At 40.6% G+C, this 19,411-nt stretch overlaps 1 protein-coding gene across 1 annotated transcript in view; it reads right to left on the minus strand.

The window, feature by feature from the left end:
• Positions 1-19,411, minus strand: part of LOC141443753 (uncharacterized) — a 48,614-nt gene that overhangs the window by 13,077 nt on the left and 16,126 nt on the right. The window contains exons 6-23 of the mRNA XM_074109103.1: positions 18,379-18,495; positions 17,245-17,417; positions 16,925-17,002; positions 16,598-16,688; positions 13,172-13,350; positions 12,452-12,603; positions 11,158-11,273; positions 10,313-10,452; positions 9,594-9,638; positions 8,389-8,496; positions 7,876-7,926; positions 6,382-6,555; positions 5,989-6,103; positions 4,240-4,339; positions 3,529-3,622; positions 3,324-3,429; positions 2,529-2,713; positions 1,569-1,649 (exon numbers count right to left, since the gene is read on the minus strand). Coding sequence (XP_073965204.1) covers positions 1,569-1,649; positions 2,529-2,713; positions 3,324-3,429; positions 3,529-3,622; positions 4,240-4,339; positions 5,989-6,103; positions 6,382-6,555; positions 7,876-7,926; positions 8,389-8,496; positions 9,594-9,638; positions 10,313-10,452; positions 11,158-11,273; positions 12,452-12,603; positions 13,172-13,350; positions 16,598-16,688; positions 16,925-17,002; positions 17,245-17,417; positions 18,379-18,495 — 2,105 coding nt within the window. The remainder of the gene's footprint in view (positions 1-1,568; positions 1,650-2,528; positions 2,714-3,323; positions 3,430-3,528; positions 3,623-4,239; positions 4,340-5,988; positions 6,104-6,381; positions 6,556-7,875; positions 7,927-8,388; positions 8,497-9,593; positions 9,639-10,312; positions 10,453-11,157; positions 11,274-12,451; positions 12,604-13,171; positions 13,351-16,597; positions 16,689-16,924; positions 17,003-17,244; positions 17,418-18,378; positions 18,496-19,411) is intronic.

Below are 19,411 nucleotides of genomic sequence, written 5' to 3' on the forward strand. Positions count from 1 at the left end.
GCAGCTATCGAATACATACCTAGCAAAGGATGTTTTTAAAGCTAGTAGTATTTTCAATAATTACAATGAATATTGCAACTAATTACTAACAGCCTTATTCATAAAAAATCCTTAATTGAGGTTTGATCGGTCTGTTACTTAGCAGACTGATTAAGCTTGTTAGACGGTTGTCAAGAAGTATGATTCATAAACACTTGCTAGCAGTCTGCTAGTTGTTGAGCTGCTGATAGACGGATTAGACGCGTTATGTTGGCCACCTTGACAAATCAAAGACAAAAAATGGCCTAATCGATAATTAAAAAAAAAAATTGACAGCAGTGACAGCAAATTACCAGGAAAAAAATAAAAAGCGAGATGTTTGTTTTCCCGCCATTTCCGATCCGCATGTTTATGTTGTGCAAAAAGCCATAATTATGTTAATCATCTTTATTTTTTTTTCATATTTATTGTTAATTTATTGTTGCTAATTTAGAGGATTTTTAAATACAAATTCCTGAAAATAATTTTTCCTGTTTTTTTTTAATCTGCGTAGCCCTGCCTTCACTATAAATATCTTCGGTACCTATGGTTTTTTGCTCTAGTCAAAGTCAGCTGTTCAAACTTGTGGCGGCCATTTTGTCACTTAGCAGAGAGATAAAGGAGGGTCTACGGTCCTCTAACTTTAGCAGAGCCTTGATCGACTGATTAGCGCTAACAGACGTTTATGAATCATGTTTTTTAGCATCGGCCTTCAAGGAGCCTTCAAGGAGGCTCTAACTTTTTATGAATAAGGCTGTAAATGAATAAGGTAGAATTTCCAAATCAATGCATGCGGTCGCTAAATCGCCTCTCAAATTAAGGGTTAATAAGACACTGGCCTTTTCATTCTTACCTGTTTTAGCACACCAATAATGTGCGAGGATGTGTTGCAAGGGATGTTTTTCCAACCAATAGGAACGCTTCTTTTACACATCCTCGCACAGCACATCTCTGGTGGAAACAGCTACACGGAACGAGCCGAGGTAAATGAAGAGTTTCTATTGGTTAATGATAGACATATTCCTCGGAACACATCTTCGCACATCTCTGGGGCAATCGCTGCTTTAATACTCACACAAACATCACGCCTGTATACCTAAATGGGGTAGGCAGAGCACACGAAACGTTGAGCCACTTTTAGCAATTTTAGGTTTTAAGTTTGACAAAAACGGTACAATAGTGACAGGTTGCTAGCCTGTCGCCTACGGTATACCTTAACCTATCCTCAGTCGCCTCTTACGACATCCACGGAAGAAATGGAGAGGTGTTATTCTAACCCGACACCTCACGGGTTAGTACCATCAGCCAAATAAGTGGTCTACCAATTTTTAAACAAGTTCCTATCAAATGAATATGTCGCTAAAGTCGAACTTTCAAGTTGACAGACACGTCTATTGGCATTATTGTTTTATGACATGCAAACGATTATCAGCTTTAGGGTGGTAGACCACATATTTGGCTGATGGTACCATGTATAAAAAACCTTTCAGCTCTAATACAATAACTAGGGTCTGGCTGTCGCTGGCTCTTGGTCTATTAATGATACTGACCTCTATCTGGGCGGGGCTGGGAGCAACGGCGGGCGGCGCGGTCTCGTCCGAACGCGTGTATTCCACGTACGGCATGTTGAACTGCGGACAAACGTCAACCATCAGTGGGTCAGTGACGAAATTCATGCACGGCCTTATTGTTTTGTTATATTTTCAGTTTCGTCAGAGTTGGTTGAATTTTTTGCCGTTTATTGCTAAAGTCTAATGGTGTTATTAGCCGCTATAGTTTTCCTTGAAAGTTTGATATACTTACTACCATCTACGTATAAATAATAAGTCAGGAATTGTAACTGCGTCATAAAAATGGAAACTGTGTCCCTGAGTCCTAACTGTGTCCTGTGCTAAAGTGCGCATGCGCGTTATTTAATTTTGGCTGACATTTATTTTGCAAGTTTAGTGAGCTCACGTCAAGTTTTCGCATTTTAGATCGTTACATTCGTCTCATTCGATCGTCTAAGTTATCATGCCAACGTGTGTTATAAAGCGGCTATATAATGGTACGGAACCCTTCGTGTGCGAAGGTTTTTCTAAGAGCTCACGGATTGTAGGTACAGTTAGCAATAAAAGCTTGAACCTATTGAAAATGAAATTTTTATGGTTAGGTTTTTTCTTTTGACTATATTACTATCGAAAATACAAACTGAAATAAAGATGCATAGAAAAAACAGAAAAATAAGACCATCACTGGGAATCGAACCCAGGTCCTCGGTAATCCGTACCGCGTGCTATACCGCTACACCACTGATGGTCAACCTGCGAGGACCTGGGTTCGATTCCCAGTGATGGTCTTATTTTTCTGTTTTTTCTGTGCATCTTTATTTCAGTTTGTATTTTCAATTTAGGTTTTACGGGATGACCGTAAAAGTAAAAATTTGGAATTGAAATAAAAAATACAAAAAGATTCCAAAAAACCAATCTTATATTACTATCACCCGGCTTGTTATGTGTCAGTACACTCACCCTCCTCCCAGGCTGCGCCCTCGGCAACGGCCTGGCCCGCTGCCTCTCGGCAGCCTGCAGCTCCCAGTATAACGGAGCGAGACGGGTAGACCCCCGGTATATCCACTCCGTCCTGTTCTCTTTGTCAAAGTGCACTTGCACCAGCGACGCATCCACTTGTAGCACCTTGGAGTCCCACCATTTGCCTGCGAAAGACATTTATTTATCCTTCTAATATTATAAATGAGAAAGTTTGTATGTGTGTGTGTGTATGTTTGTTAGTCCTTCACGCTAAAGGACCAATCAACTATTTTACCGACACTTTGGGCGTCTCCTGCGTTACCAAAAATCGTACTTCCAACAAGATATTTCACGGTTTAATAGGTTGAACTTACGCAGGATGGCATTACATTACAAAACCTGCAATTGTTTGAAAAATGTCGCGGACAGATTAGTGTCGGTAAAAAAGTTGATTGGCCCTAAAACGTCTGGACGGATTTGGATGAAATTTGGTGTGTAAGTAAGGACGTCTCGAATAACATATAACCTATATTTTATCCCGATATTCCCACGGGATAGGGATAAAATCTCTAATTAACAACCGCTGGGCTTAGAGTCATGAAATTTGGCATGGTCCTTTTTATTGAAATGTCCATGAAATCCACGATGTAATTTTCGGAAATAGCCACGGGAATTATGTAACTTCCCGAAATTTCAATTAAATTGCTCTATCTAATGATTTACGAGAGCGAAGTCGCGGGTAAACATTAGTCTAATCTAAGTCTAAGTGAAATGCGGTATCTAGTTGCTCCTCACCATTGTATTCAGTCCTGATGCTCTGGCCGGCGTGCACTCTCACCATTGGTCGTTCAGGATACGAGCATAGATACTCTCTCACGAATTGCCTCGAGAACGGATGTACCTAATAAAGAATTAAAAAAAATAAAAACAAGTAGGCAAAAGCAGGGATCCGCCGCCTTTGGGCTTTAAGGATCGTCCGACTTGCGCTTGGCCGTCCTACCTCGTCCCATACAAGCGGCGCGCACTCACACACGAGCCGGGTGGCCGAGTGTTGCACGTACTGGGCGTATCCATCGTCAAAGAACACAAGATATCTGGAAAATAAACAAAATATAAAAAAAAAATCGATAACAAAGTTATGGTAAAAAAAAATTAAAAGAGTCAATCAACAGTTAAAAAGAGACTGAGATTATTTTTGTGTTCTTCGTTTTATTCTCCGAATTTATTTCAAGTTAAATTATAATTGAGTGGAAACTATATCTTGTTGTTATTCTGTCCCGTTAGTGAAGGGACAAAAGCAGTACAATTTAATAGAAGAAATGTTGTGTCACATTACACTAACATGCTTATGACCAATTATAGAAGGGGTTTAAAACTACCACATAAGTGAAATTTTATTCCTATAATCTTACGGTTTAAAGAGTGACCCAGGAGACATAACTATAGCAACAAGAAAATGTTGATCGACCCATTTAAGAGCGAGTTCTATCAGACCACATTTTTAATTTTCATCCTGTTTTTATGGAATAATCGAGAAAAACTAACAAAAATGCAACGTTGCCAGCTCAGCATGTATAAACGCTCTTAAGAGATAATTTGTGTTCCATGCATATTCCTTATTCTGTAAACCTCTGAATTGCAATTCGACTGCCGGAAATGATGATTTAAACGTGCGAAGCCGCGAGTAAATAATAGTATATTATGAACTGACCGGTAATTGTTGACGGGGTTCGGTATTTCCGCCACTATGCCGGAATAGTAGGACTCCCTTTTGTTGTCGTTGTCCTTGAATAGAGCAATCAGCCTGGTACCTAAGATAAAGAACAAAATAAACAGTTGAAAAAACATCAGTCAAAGTATCTTTACTCAATTTAGATTATAACAAACATTTATGAATGTCAAAAATCTACCACCGGTTCGGAAATAAGTTTTTGGTAAAAAAAACATTTTAATTACAAGCTTTTTTGCAGACTGTGCTTATCAAAGTCAGCAAAAGAGCTTGTATCAAAAATGAAATTTTCACTTCCCATGCTCGTAAAGTTCGTGTTTATGCTGGATCTAGGCGACATAAAATGACTTTTTATGCTCTAGTGCATAAAGTAAAACTTTCGTCTAAGACCAAGGGAATCAGGTGTCAACAGCCACAAACAAAAAAGTTTCTACATATTTTTTAATTTATATAAAACTAAAAATCAAAATAAATCAATAAAACTAAAATAATGCATGAAAAATAAAAGGTACAAAGAAAGTGAACAATTGTTTCCACTGTTGCTATCTCATTTCCTCGCAATCTAAGTTAAAAGCAGAGTGTAAAACTCGAGCATTAAACCCATTTCCCCCTCGACGTATCTATCCACCCTCGCGATACCGGCTTTGGTGGTTATGTGAACGTCTTGGATAAAATGGCTCGTTTTATGCTCTTGTTGTACAATCTACTATTTTCATAAAAACTTATTTAAGCTTTTTTTGCTTAGTTTTATGTATTCTTGCTCTAATCGGTAAGTTGCACTACTTGCTAAAATCTACTCCTTACTTCTGACAATTGTAAAGGTTGCCTGGAAGAGATCGCTCTGGCTTACCTTAAAAAATCTTAATATACTTCGGCCGTTCTCATTTTACTGTGCACCTGTCTAGTTACCGTACCGCTTTTTTAAGGTGTAATTTCGAGTGCGCGCGATTGGCGGTTATAACATTACAAAATAAGACCATCGCGCTTTCGGTCGTAGGCAAGATTATTTTAAACAATACTATACCTTGAGTCAATCCCTATTGAGTCGAATTCAGTTTACGCCGCGTAACAATCGTAACAAATTGACGGCTTTTATAAATGAAGATAGGTACTTATTGAAATTAATTTAAAACAATAACGTTTTTGATGAGTTTGAAGGCGTATTTTGCTACAATTTAACTACATTATAAAACTATTAACCGAAAATATGATATGGAATCCTTTTTCAACGTCGTTAATGTATTATTTTTGCACGTTTTACGGAGCACTTCGGCATGTTGCATCCGATAACGAAGCACGCATCACTGACAGCGCAACTGTGCTTAGAAGGCGTTTAAGCAGTTTTTTTTATTTTTTATTTTTTTATTCGACAAACGAGCAAGTGGGTCTCCTGATGGTAAGAGATCACCACCGCCCATAAACATCTGCAACACCAGGGGTTTTACAGATGCGTTGCCAACCTAGAGGGCTGAGATGAGATACCTCAAGTGCCAGTAATTTCACCGGCTGTCTTACTCTCCACGCCGAAACACAACAGTGCAAGCACTGCTGCTTCACGGCAGGATTAGCGAGCAAGATGGTGGTAGCAATCCGGGCGGACCTTGCACTAGGTCCTACCACCTGCAAGAAAGTTGTAGCAAGACACATTTTAAGCGTTAGTGGGGTATCTAGGGTATTCTAAATCGATTATTGTATTACATTGTAAGCCTCTGTGAGACTTCTGAAACTCACCGATAGTCATCCTGACGTCCGAGGGGTGCTCGTAAGCGAGGCAGCGCGCTTGCAACGTCTTCGTGGGATTCTTCACTTTATGCTCAAACTTGACTCGGCACATCGTGAATTGGCCCTGTTGATATTAAACGTGTCATTAAACATGTTAACACTGGTGTTTACTCGCGGCTTCGCACGCGTAAGCCATTAAAAACAACAGTTGAATTGATATTCCGGGATTTACTTTCCCATGGGAATTTCCAAAAAAATAAACATCGTGGATTTCATTATCAGTCATTTTACCGTCGACTCAACTATCAACCCTCGCCTGCGGCTCGAGTGAATACAAATGTCTAGGGTAAAATAACGCATTTTATGCACTAGTTGCACAATCAACTATTCTTTCATACTCACGTTGACTTTAGGCTGCACGTCCATTATACGGGCCCGCGACCAGGACCCGAACGCGTTCCGCATCGCGTACACGATCATTTGGGGCCGGAGCGGCGGCCGCGTCATCGTGCCGGGCAGCGGCAGGTCCGCCGGCGCCGCCTCCGCCGACAGCTTCACCACCGATATGTCCGAGTTCTGGAAAATATTCGGTTCGAAGGACCATGTCCGGTTTGAAGGAACACGTGTGTTTAGAAGGACTAAGGACCAAGTCCAGTTCGAAAGCTCTTGTGTGGTTCCAAGTCCGGTTCGAAGGATCATGTGTGGTTTGAAGGACCGTGCGTTGTTCGAACGGGCATAAGTTGTTCGAGGACAAAGTCATCAGTGTTGCAACAATCGTTTGAGGGGCCATGCGTAATGGGGAATGGGTGAAAATTTTAGAAACGCTTGAAATTTTTATTTATCGATTGGAATAACCTATCTAATGAACAGAAAAAAATATCCGATTTTTAAGTAGCATCAATTAATTATAAAAAAAAACTTTTTTGTTCCGAGCTATGGAACAACCCGTAACTAACCGGACTATCGTAATTTGGTGGTAAAGAAAAGTCTAATTTCTTAAAATTAATTGATGCTACTTAAAAATCAGTTTTTTCCGTTAATTAGGAAGGTTAGGTTTAAAAGGCTATTGATAAAAAAAGTTTCAAGTGTTTCTAAAATTTTAATACATTCCCCATTCGTAAGTTCAAAGAAACATGTGTCGTTCGAAGGACCATGACCGGTTTCAAGGACCATGTGTAGTTCGAAGAATCATGAACAGTCAATCTAAATCGAAAATACAAACTGAAATAAAGATGCATAGAAAAGCCAGAAAAATAAGACCAGCGCTGGGAATCGAACCCAGGTCCTCGGCATTCCGTGCCGCGTGCTATACCGCTACACCACCGCTGGACAGTGGTACAGACACGAATTTCTCCTATGCACTACATATCTCAGCTTGTTTGTTTTCTTATTTAGTCACTTAAGCAGCGACACTAGCGACATCTATGCTGTAGCCCTCATCGAGAAACTTTCAGCACTCCATTAGAGCTAACCGCTCACCCGGACAAGAGATGTCGTTATTAAGCAATCAAATTAAGATTGGATATGCTTCCATATTTCAGTTTGTATTTTCGATATGGGTTTTACGGGATGACCGTAAAAGTAACAAAAATTTGGAATTGAAATAAAAAATAGAAAAAGATTCCAAAAACTCGCTCTCTAATCCTTCTTGCTCGCTAATCCTGCCGTGAAGCAGCAGGGCTTGCACTGTTGTGTTTCGGCGTGGAGAGTAAGACAGCCGGTGAAATTACTGGCACGTGAGGTATCTTACCTTAGGCCTATAGGTTGGCAACGCGTCTGCAATACCCCTGGTGTTGCAGATGTTTATGGGCGGTGGTGATCTCTTACCATCAGGAGACCCACTTGCTCGTTTTCCATCCAGTCGAATAAAAAAAAACCAAATCAATCTAAACTTACGTCATCATCATTTTGCATGGCCACATCAGTAGCACTGGCCGCCTTCGGTTCCTGAAAAAAAAAAAGTTTTTTTTTTTCTAATCCGTACAAATTGTAAACCTAGGAATACAGCGTGCAAGCCCGGCATGACTTGTCATTACATAACAACAATATAATTAGCCCTCTGTATGTTTTTGATGTGCGCTCATGTCCAGTTGCCGCGGTAAGCATTGACATTCGATATAACTTCCGTTTCAAAAGTAACGGAGCCGGAACCGAAACGGAAGTTCCGACTTAACGGAAACGGAATCGGCGCGCCCCTCCACATTTTATAATTGTAGTTTTAAACGTATCCGTGCGACAAGTTTATGTGTGCGTAGCCCGTACGCGTCCTCAGTCGCAAGCGTACCGTCAGTCACGCACACTGATACTAAGACAACGCGTAAGTACGAGGTTTACTCGTACACATTGATAATTAGCTGCGAAGGGGCGCGCCTTCGTGAGTGAACAGATTTGTATTTAATAGGGACTCACGTTTTGCGCTGTATTGGTGTCACTGTCTAGCGGGGCGTATCCGAGCGGGATAGCAGGTCTTTTCGCCGGCGGCTCGGGTATCGACGAACGCCGCTTGCTCTGACGAGTCTGTATGCAACATATAAAAATCGACCGCTTACTTTCACAACATCGTATCTGGCCCATTAAATTGCTTTAGAATCATCTCTATGTTAAGTACGGTAGAGTGTTGATTTGTTGTATACAATCCGGGTAGATACGACGATGAGGAAGTACAAAGACAAAATTGAACCCTATTACTGAAACTCCGCTGTCTGTCTGTCCATCTGTCTGTCTGTCTGTCGGTCTATCACTGGGCTCTATCTCTTGAGCCGTTATAGTTATACTCTGTTTCAACGGCCGGCGAAAAAATACCGTTAATAATGTCGTGCAAAAAACGGCAAAAAAAAACACGTTTGCTGTATGGGAGCCCCCCTTAAATATTTGTATTATTCTGTTTTTAGTATTTGTTGTCATAGCGGCCACGGTATTACATAATCTGTGAAAATTTCGAGTGTCTAGTTAGCTATTACGGCTCATGAGATAGAGCCCTGTGACAGACAGACGGACGGACAGACAGACAGCGGAGTCTCAGTAATAGGGTCCCGTTGGCACCCTTTGGAAGTTTAAGAACAGCTATCCAAAATTCCAAGACTCTAAACCCAGCGGTTGAAATTTCAAGATTTTATCCGTATCCCGTGGAAATATCGGGATAAAAAGTAGCTATGTGTTATTTCAGACGTCCAGCTACCTACATCCCAAATGTCATGACTCAAAGCCCAGCGGTTGTTATTTCGAGATTTTATCCCTATCCCGTGGGAATATCGGGATAAAAAGTAGCCTATATGTTATTTCAAATGTCCAGCTACCTACATACCAAATTTCATGATTCTAAACAGCGGTTATTATTTCGAGATTTTATCCCTATCCCGTGGGAATATCGGGATAAAAAGTAGCCTATATGTTAATCTTACCTGTGTGCCAAATTTCATTCAAATTCGTTCAGTAGTTTTTGTGTGTAAGAGTAACGAACATATATCCAAACAAACATCCATCCATACAAACTTTCGCGTTTATAATATTAAGTAAGAAGTAAAACAATTCAGTTAAGACGGCATTATGCTATTTCTAATGCGGGCGAAGCCGCGGGTTAAGGCTTGTCAAAAATAATAAAGCGGAATGTTTACCTCTTTATTTTCGAAAGCAATAATTGCATCTTCCAAGCCCGACCACTGAAAAAAAAAGAGATGGGCGGATATCAACCGACAATTCGGCAAAAAAAAACGAACAGTCACAATAAAAAAAAAGTTTCTTATCAAGGGCACTTTACCCACATTTCTAGCTTAATTTCCCAAAAACTATACACGCGCAAAGCCGGGGCGCGTTTTCAAATTCGCAATATTTTTTGAAGGGAACGTCGGATTGAGAAAGAAGAAAAGCACACATATACCGTACCCGGCGATAAAAAAAAAAGTCTTTGGAAAGAGACTCGACTAATTCCGGCTTCGTAGAGCGTTGTGACACACTACTTATGTGACGTTTGTCAATCGTTCGGGCGCATTTAGATGAAAATATATAATATAGAGTTGTTGAACCACCAATTTTACATTTTTACGATGGCATCTTTAGGAAAAAGCGGGAACTATCCTGTTTCTAGTAGTTGCAACAGCTCTCTTTAGATATCCGAAGTTTACGTGTCATTAATTTGACGTAAACTAATTAAGCTCATAAAGTGCAGTATTTATTGGACATAAAACGTCACTCAATAAATATGATAATTGATGGACGGCCGCCAGTGTTCGGGAATCGTCGTAAGCAGCCAATTGTCTGTTTTCAATGACGTGCAATCTTTATCGCCGGGTAGGTACGGTACATTTTTGTCCATAAGATGGGTTCAAAATCTTACCGTGTTAGAGGGCGTGTCGTATATCATAATGGCGGGCAGCTCGTTGGTTTCGCCGGAGAACGTATCGTACAAGTCGTTGCGAAGCTTGTCTGTTGCTACTTGACATTCGTTCAGCATCGTGTTGATTTTGCTGCATTCCTCTATGAAAAATAAAAAGATTTTCACTTGTCACGCTCGTAAACCTCGTATTTATGCTGGATCTAGGCGACATAAAATGCCTTTTTATGCTCTAGTGCATAAAGTAAAATCTTCTTTTAAGACCAAGACAATCATGTGTCAACAGCCACAAACAAAAAAATGTTTACTTATACATTTTTTGAATAAATGTTAATTTTAATAAAACTGACAATCAATCAACAAAACTAAAAAAAATCTAATTATATAGCAATGCATGAAAAATAAAAGGTGTTACTGTTGCTATTTCATCTCCTCCCAATCGAAGTGAAAAGCAGTGTAAAACTCGAGCATTAAACCCATTTTCCTCTCGACGTGTCTATCCACCCTCGCCGTACCGGCTCGGGTGGCTATATAAACGTCTCGGGTAAAATGGCCCTTGTTGTACAATCTACTATTTGAATACAAGCTCTTTTGCAATGGGCGGGCCATATCGCTCGAAGAACAGATAACCATTGGGGGAGAAAACTCCTCGAGTGGCCACAACCGGAAGACGAAGCGTTGGCAGGCCCTCCTCCAGGACTAACGACATCGAGAGAGTTGCGGGCAATCAGTCGATGCAAGCGGCGAGTTGTTATGAAATGAGTCCATATGTTTAAGAGCCACGATGCCACAGACTGTGCTATAAGAGCTATACCAAATTTGAAGTGTTTTGGAACTTTTGAACTCACCTTCTAGTTTCAGGACTTCTAGATTGATTTCGCTTTCGGCCCCCTTAAGTCGCGCGTCCATGCTGTATTTCTTCCAAGTCTTATTAAACATTGCCGCCAGTTCTACTTCGAGGAAACTGCAAACAACATGATTATCTAAATATATAAATTTTGGTAAAAATGTCATTCATAAACCAGTTTTTTTTTTGCTGACGTACTTTGTGTTGACTGTACTTGCATTCTCATCTAACCTAATCTGTGCATCTATATTTCAGTTTGTATTTTCGATATGGGTTTTACGGGATGACCGTAAAAGTAACAAAAATTTGGAATTGAAATAAAAAACACAAAAAGATTCCAAATCCAATATTATAGTTTTAAAGTTTTATTATACCCCAGTATTAAAGTTTTTTTTTGGCTGACTGTTCTTGATTCAAATTTCAAGTCGATGCCACTAACGCCTGAGGAGTTCCGTCATGCGGAGACGATCCTGACCGGACAACCAGGATGTCACTACCAGATTATTATATTGTCACCTTTACCATGGCCTACCAATCCCTACAAGGTATATTTAATACAAAAAAACAGCAATAGATGGCACTACTATTAACATTTGTAAATTATAAAATGTGAATAAGCGGAATTAAGTAGAAATATTAAGATTAAAATAAAGACTAGCATATTTATAAACACAACTTCACATCAACCTTAATTCAACTCCTTAATGTGAAGATAAGAAACACCATAAAAATAATAAATTGAGAATACGAAAGTATAGGAGGCTACATGTGGCTACATTTCAGCTATGAGGCTTTCGTAGTGTTTTGCAATTGTGACGCTAGATGGCGAATAACCGGAATGCGCTTGCAGGGCTTGCCCCGCGCTTGCTCACATTCGTCGAAACTATTTGAGAGAAACATGCCATTCTCTTCTAATGACGTAAATAAGACAGAGACATGCGTATCTCTAGTCATCTAGGCTCAGTTGGTGAGCTTGTTGGTTGTTGTCAGTGTACCGTATCCTTAGTGTCTCACTAAATGGCAATACGTATCGTGTTATTTGTGTTCTCACTGGTGCCATCTATTGGAAAATCGAAGGAAAGAAAAATAGCCAGTTGAATAGCCAGTATTAGGGTAATACCATTTGCTTGTACTAGGTGGTGTCTCTGTTATATATATACTCTGTGCCTTTACATAAGTATACCAAATTTCAAGTCAATACGATCACTGGAAGAGTCAAATTCAAGTTGCAAGATTTACATACATACATTGCAAGATAAGCTTGTAGTATAGAACCAAACTGTTCTTATACTTACGCTGCCTCCTTCTCTCCTATGCCTTCTTCTGTGGTCTTGGGGGTAATTTCTTCTTCGGAATCTGAGTCGGATATCTCGACCAGCTCCTCTCGAATCTGACCCATGTGGAGGGAGAGCAGAGGGGTGTAGTCTTTGATGCCTTCTATTAGACTCTGAAAAAGAAAGTTTTGAGTCAAACTACGGGCAGATTTGTATGGACACCGGCACTGGAATCAATGAGTTTTTAATAAAAACTCTTTTGTTGCCCATACTTTTTGTTGACTGTACCGTCTGTATCTACTTGCATTGACATCTTAACTTCATTTCCGCATCAAATTTCAAGTCGATGCCATTAACCATTGACCACCGTAGCTTTTAAACGGGTGGACCAATTTGAATGCAGTTTTTTTTTTAATTTGAAATCACATTTACTAAGCGTCGCCGGTGTCGGGGGACCGCTAAGGTTAACAGGAAACTAAAGTACATATGTTGTATTTTTTAAAGTATTAACCTTAGCGGTCCCCCGACACCGACGACGCTTAGTAAACCTGATTTCAAATAAAAAAAACGCTACCTGGTTGGCTGGTTAATGGCATCGACTTGAAATTGATGCGGAAATGAAGTTTAGATGTCATGCAAGTAGATACAGACGGTACAGTCAACAAAAAGACAGACACACATAGCCGTCAAACTTATAACACCCCTTTTTTTGCGTCGGGGGTTAAAAAAATGATGACTGACCAGTCCTCGACTAGTGACAGCCATGTCGCATTGCCGGCAGACGGCGCCGCGCCGGCCGCCGTAATAGGCGACGGCGGCCGCGCCCGCCGGCCGCGTGTCCGATCCGGCGCCGGTACACTGCACGTTGATGCAGCGGTTGATGCACTTCTCTATCTCGACTGCTGTTAGCTGCTTCGGTTCTAAGGGAAAAACAGTAGGAGCTATACTTGAAACGTTTAGGTTATTAACTAAATGTAAACAAAACAACGTCAATTGGTGTTTTTCATATTGAAATTCCCCCATTAAACTATCTAAACATTTCCATTTCTGTATTATAATACACTAGTCTAGTTTGTATTACAATGATAGATAATTAAAATGTTTAAAATCCTTGAATGTGCCAAATCTGGCAGTTGAAGTTTGTTTACATTTAGTTAATTACCTAACCACACCAAGTATAGTGTTAAACGAGTCCTCCGCGGATGGAGTCGCGGGCCACAGCTAGTATTAAAAAAATCGTCACTGCTTTGAAAATCTCGTATTCAAAATTAGTATTTTTTTTATACAATATAGGCTCTGTGCACGACATCAGCGCCACCTAGCGTCCGCAACTTTTTTGGCTCTGATGCTATGACGTTTTGAAATTTCATCGCGACATTGTGACAAAAATCAAACCTATCACGTATTAATTTATAATACAATAGTACATTACTGCAGAGGCCATGAAGTAGGGGATTGATGGACGAGTTCGGGGTAGACGGCCGAGTCGTAGACGAGGCCGGATAAAACGAGTCCAGCAATCCCTGTTCTGGCCGAGGTTTGTATAGTGCTTTTCTCAAACAATGTGAGGAAATATTTCATTCATCCATCCATCCATCCATCCGTCCGTCCGTCCTTCCATCCATCCATCCATCCATCCATCCATCCGTCCGTCCGTCCGTCCGTCCGTCCTTCCATCCATCCATCCGTCCGTCCGTCCGTCCTTCCATCCATCCATCCATCCATCCGTCCGTCCGTCCGTCCGTCCTTCCATCCGTCCATCCATCCGTCCGTCCGTCCGTCCGTCCTTCCATCTATCCATCCATCCGTCCGTCCGTCCGTCCGTCCTTCCATCCATCCATCCATCCATCTGTCCGTCCGTCCGTCCGTCCTTCCATCCATCCATCCATCTGTCCGTCCGTCCTTCCATTATCCATCCATCCGTCCGTCCATCCGTCCGTCCATCCATCCGTCCATCCATCCATCCATCCATTCATCCATCCGTCCGTCCGTCCGTCCGTCCTTCCTTCCATCCATCCGTCCGTCCGTCCGTCCGTCCGTCCTTCCATCCATCCATCCGTTCGTCCGTCCATCCATCCATCAGTCCGTCCGTCCGTCCGTCCTTCCTTCCATCCATCCATCCGTCCGTTCGTCCGTCCCATCCATCCATCCATCCATCCATCCATCGCATCGCATCGCATCGCAGTATCGCAAATGCTTACAGAGTAGTGGTGATTGGCTGTTCGTAATTTTTCCTTTGTCAGTTTAATGTTAGTAAGCAAATTTAAAAAGTTAGAGCAGCGGACAATAATGGATTTTCATACATACTTCATGGCCTAGGCCAAGAAGTTATGTAGGGAGGTGGTAGGGAGCCATAAATGAGAAACTTCATGTCTCCATTTCGTGACATTAACGCATACATTTCCGAGCATGTTTGAGAAAAATAACTTTATTCAAAAAGTGTGTTTTATTTCGTTATGTCAGGGTTTGTTTACTTCATATTTAGTTGTACTTTTACTGTAAAACGAAAAGATAAAGCTATCTTATTGGTTTCTTTGAATAATAGCATGGCCTACCAATCCCTACAAGCTATATTTAATACAAAAAAACAGCAATAGATGGCACTACTATTAACATTTGTAAATTATAAAATGTGAATAAGCCGAATTAAGTAGACATATTAAGATTAAAATAAAGACTAGCATATTTTATAAACACAACTTCACATCAACTTTAATTCAACTCCTTAATTTGAAGATAAGAAACATCATAAAAATAATTTATTGAGAATACGAAACTATAGGCTACATGTGGCTACATTTCAGCTATGAGGCTTTCGTAGTGTTTTGCAATTGTGACGCTAGATGGCGAATAACCGGAATGCGCTTGCTGGGCTTGCCCCGCGCTTGCTCACATTCGTCGAAACTATTTGAGAGAAACATGCCATTCTCTTCTAATGACGTAAATAAGACAGAGACATCATGCGTATCTCTAGTCGTCTAGGCTCAGTTGGTGAGCTTGTTGGTTGTTGTCAGTGTACCGTATTCTTAGTGTCTAACTAGATGGCAATACGTATCGTGTTATTTATGTTCTCACTGGTGCCATCTATTGGAAAATCGAAGGAATGAAAAATAGCCAGTTGAATAGCCAGTATTAGGGTGATACCATTTGCTTGTACTAGGTGGTGTCTCTGTTATATATGTACTCTGTGATAATAGTAAAATTATATAATTGTTCTTAAATCGGTAGTAATAAATTAAATATCGTTTTCAGATCAAATGGGTATCATTTTGAAGACCGGTTTTGCTTAATATAAAATGTCAACCACAAACCGTTTTATAAGGAAAATTGTTGCTGGACGTGTCCGAGATGTAGAGGAATTAAGAACAAAACAGGGACAGTGTTCAATAATTCAAGCTCGCATCATAACACAAACATCTATTACTAAAATTAGGTAGTTAAAGTCTATACAAATTGCTTTGTTAATGACAGATTCATATGAGTATGACAGACGACAGAGCCTAGATTATTTCTTCTTTTGGCCACTATGAGCGCTGCGATAGATTTCATTACCCCCACCTAGTACTTCGCACCCTCCCAATAGGCTCGCGTTTGGCCACAATCACGCCTGATGGAAAGCGAGGATGAGGCCTACGATGGAGCACGCTTGCCTAGTAAATGCTCATTCGCCCTGGACTTGAAAGCGGTCAAATTGTAGTGTTCAGGAAACAGTCGCAGGCAGGGAATTCCACTCCTTTGCTGTGCGGTTGATGAGGGAAGAGCGAAAACGCTTTGTGCGGATTTTGGGAATACTGACAACGTAAGGGTGGAGACCCCGCCTACTTCTGGTCGACATGTGGAAGAAAGAAGCAGGTGGAATAAGGTCGTGCAGAAATTGAACCTTGACATAATGTTCATAAAGTTCACTCAGAAAAATTGTTTTTTTTTTTAAGTAGCGACGAAATGTTTCATTTGGCCAAATACAACCTCTTCACCGCCAGAGTCATCCAGTCGTGACAGCCAACATGGCAATGACCAACAAACCAATGTTGATTTGTCGCTGGTTTTACGTCACCGTCACGAGTACATCACTTCGTTTGTTTTGTGGCGGTGAAGAGATTAAGTGCTTCACACCATTCACTCATTCAATTGATTCATGCAGCTCTAGTGAATGTACCTGTAACTTACCGGTTGTTTGCTTTTCGTCATCATCAGAGTCCAAGCTGAATATTTCAAGCCCTAGCTTAGGCTTGCCGTCCGAAGCGGCTGGGGTTGACATCTAAAAAAAAAATTGTAAGTGAGTGGTTTGGTTAGGTGTGGTTTGGTATGGTGTGGTGTGCTTTGGTTTGGTGTGGTTTGGTGGTGTGTGGTTTGGTTTGACGTGGATTGGTTTGGTGTGGTTTGGTATGGTGTGGTTTGGTTTAGTGTGATTTGGTGTGGTTTGATATGTGTGGTGTGGTTTGGTTTGGTTTGGTGTGGTTTGGTTTGGTTTGGTCTAGTCGGTTTGGTTTATACCTTAGCTTCAGGGATGACGAGAGACTCGGTTGTTGCTGCTGCGGTCTTTATAGTCACCTCGCTTGTATTCAGTCTTGCCTAGAACAAAACAGACTTATCAACTTAGGCTAAAAAAAGCCCTTTAGCATCATCATCATCACCTCGACACAGGCCTTCTCTGAGAATGAGAGAGCTTGGGCTGTAGTTCCCATGCGGGCGCAGTGCTAATTGGGAACATCACACACACCATTGATTTTCTTCGCAGACGTCTGTGCAGGTTCCCTCGCGATGTTTTCATTCAGTGGAACGTGTATAAATAGGATGGGATGACTCTAACTCACCAGTTTCTGTGGGGGTGGCTTCGGTACACCGCTTATGACCACCTCCCCCTCCCCGTGCCGCATTTCCGAGGTGGTTCCGGCGGAAGCGGACATGACCTCCACCTCGTCCGGTATGTTCACCGTGGTGACATCCGACTTCTCTTCCGGCGCGTTCTTGGATACCTCTTGGATATCTGATAAAAAGGACCAGAATAGTGTTATTTTTGATATATGTTAACTTTACTACTACTGTGCACTGTGTGTATGTGTGTGTACTGTGTGTTTTTGTGTTACTGTAACTTACTGTTTTAAAGACAATCAAGAATTAATAACCCAACCAAGTTAGAAAAGTAGAAAAATCCCCGACATTGTCATTTAAAAGTTCAATGTCTCAAAAACTGCTTAACCGAATTTAATGAAACATAGCTAAGAACAAGCAAGGAAAGGAAAAATACCGCATCGAAATCGGTCTATCCGTTTGAGAACTGCGATGCCACAGACAGACAGACATTGGCGTTAAACTTATAACATCGAGGGTAATATGGGTTTCATGAAAATTTGTACACAGACACAGTCTCTTAACTGTTTTATTTTTCATGACCCCTACTGATCGGTTGTGATGGCATTATTAGGGGCTGTTTCACCATCCATTGATTAGCGTTAACCGACGGTTAAATGTGATGCCGTCTCCGTCTATTCGAACAAAACAAATAGAGACGGCATCACACCTTACCGCCAGTTAACACTAATCAATGGATGGTGAAACAGCCCCTTAAAATGAAATATAACCTAACCAACAAAAAGTTGGAAAACCCCCGACTTTGTCAATTCAAAGTTAAAAACGGCTGAACCAATTTTGATAAAACCTATCTAAGAACCATCGCTAGAAAACCTGCTTTCAAATTAAAAACCGCATTTAAATCGGTCCACCCTTTTAAGAGCTACGGTGCCACAGACAGAAACAAAGACACACACACAAGCGGTCAAACTTATAACACCCCTCTTTTTGCGTCAGGGGTTAAAAATGAAATAGTTTATTTTGCTTTAGACATGGTAAAATCGGTCTTATAGCGCTAATGAATGAGCTGTGGCATATTTTACCAGATCCATTAGCATGCAAACAGATTAAGGAATATGGAATACTTAAAAACATACCATCCTCCGAGGAACTCTCTTCCAACTCCACAATGTTAATTTCATTCTTCGGCTTGGCTATTTCTAACTTCTTCGTCTTCGACGGCGATGTCTTCTCAGCTTCTACCTGTTGCCCACCTTTCGAGAAGGAAATAAGTTATTGTTAAAAAAAATTGAATTCAAACTCTCTTTACAAGCTTTTATTTAACTTGCAAAGTATGTATGGGTCAAATCTTGCAAGTCAAATTTGACCCACTTCCAGTGGTTGGATTGACTTGAGGCAACTTTTGTAATTCTGGTGACAATACAATAATCTGATACTGACATCCTGGTGATCCAGCCAGGATCGTCTCCGCAGGATGGAACTCCTCAATGCTTAATAGCATCAACTTGAAATTTGGTACAGAAATGTATGAAGTTTAGATGACAATGCAATTACAGAAAACAAAACGTACAGTCAGCAAAAAGCTTGTATTAAAAAAATATTCATAGTCAAAATACCACGCACAGCACTTATCACGCTAACACACACGAGTAATATTTACCTCGACGTTTCGGCAACATTACAGTGGCCGTGGTCACGAGTAGACACAAAAGGTATGAGTGAAAATCACGAAAGATTAACCCCCTTATTCATAAAACTTAACAAGCCTATGTTAACTAACAAATGCTTTGTCCCTTTCTAACAAATACAAATGTCGAAGTGACAGATAAGGACAAACGAATTTTAGCGGCATTTTAACTAAAATAGGTTTGATTGTCGTTTATGAATAAGGGGGTAAGACATTATAAAAAAATATTGTTAACAAAACCAAAACTTTTTGCTGACTGTACTTGCACTGTCATCCTATTTGACAGTTGAGGAGCGGAGACAATCCTGGCTGGATACCAAAATTTTGCTACCAGATTAGTTATTACTGTACTAAGCAAATTTCACATCAATCTGACCACTGGGAGTGGCTTAATATTGACTTCTAAGATTCAAATTCAAGGTCAAAGTCAACATATCTTTATTTAATTTAGGCTATAACGAACAATTATGACTGTCAAAAAA

The sequence above is a fragment of the Choristoneura fumiferana genome, chromosome 28 (genome assembly GCF_025370935.1).
Source record: "Choristoneura fumiferana chromosome 28, NRCan_CFum_1, whole genome shotgun sequence".
Lineage (NCBI taxonomy): Eukaryota > Metazoa > Arthropoda > Insecta > Lepidoptera > Tortricidae > Choristoneura > Choristoneura fumiferana.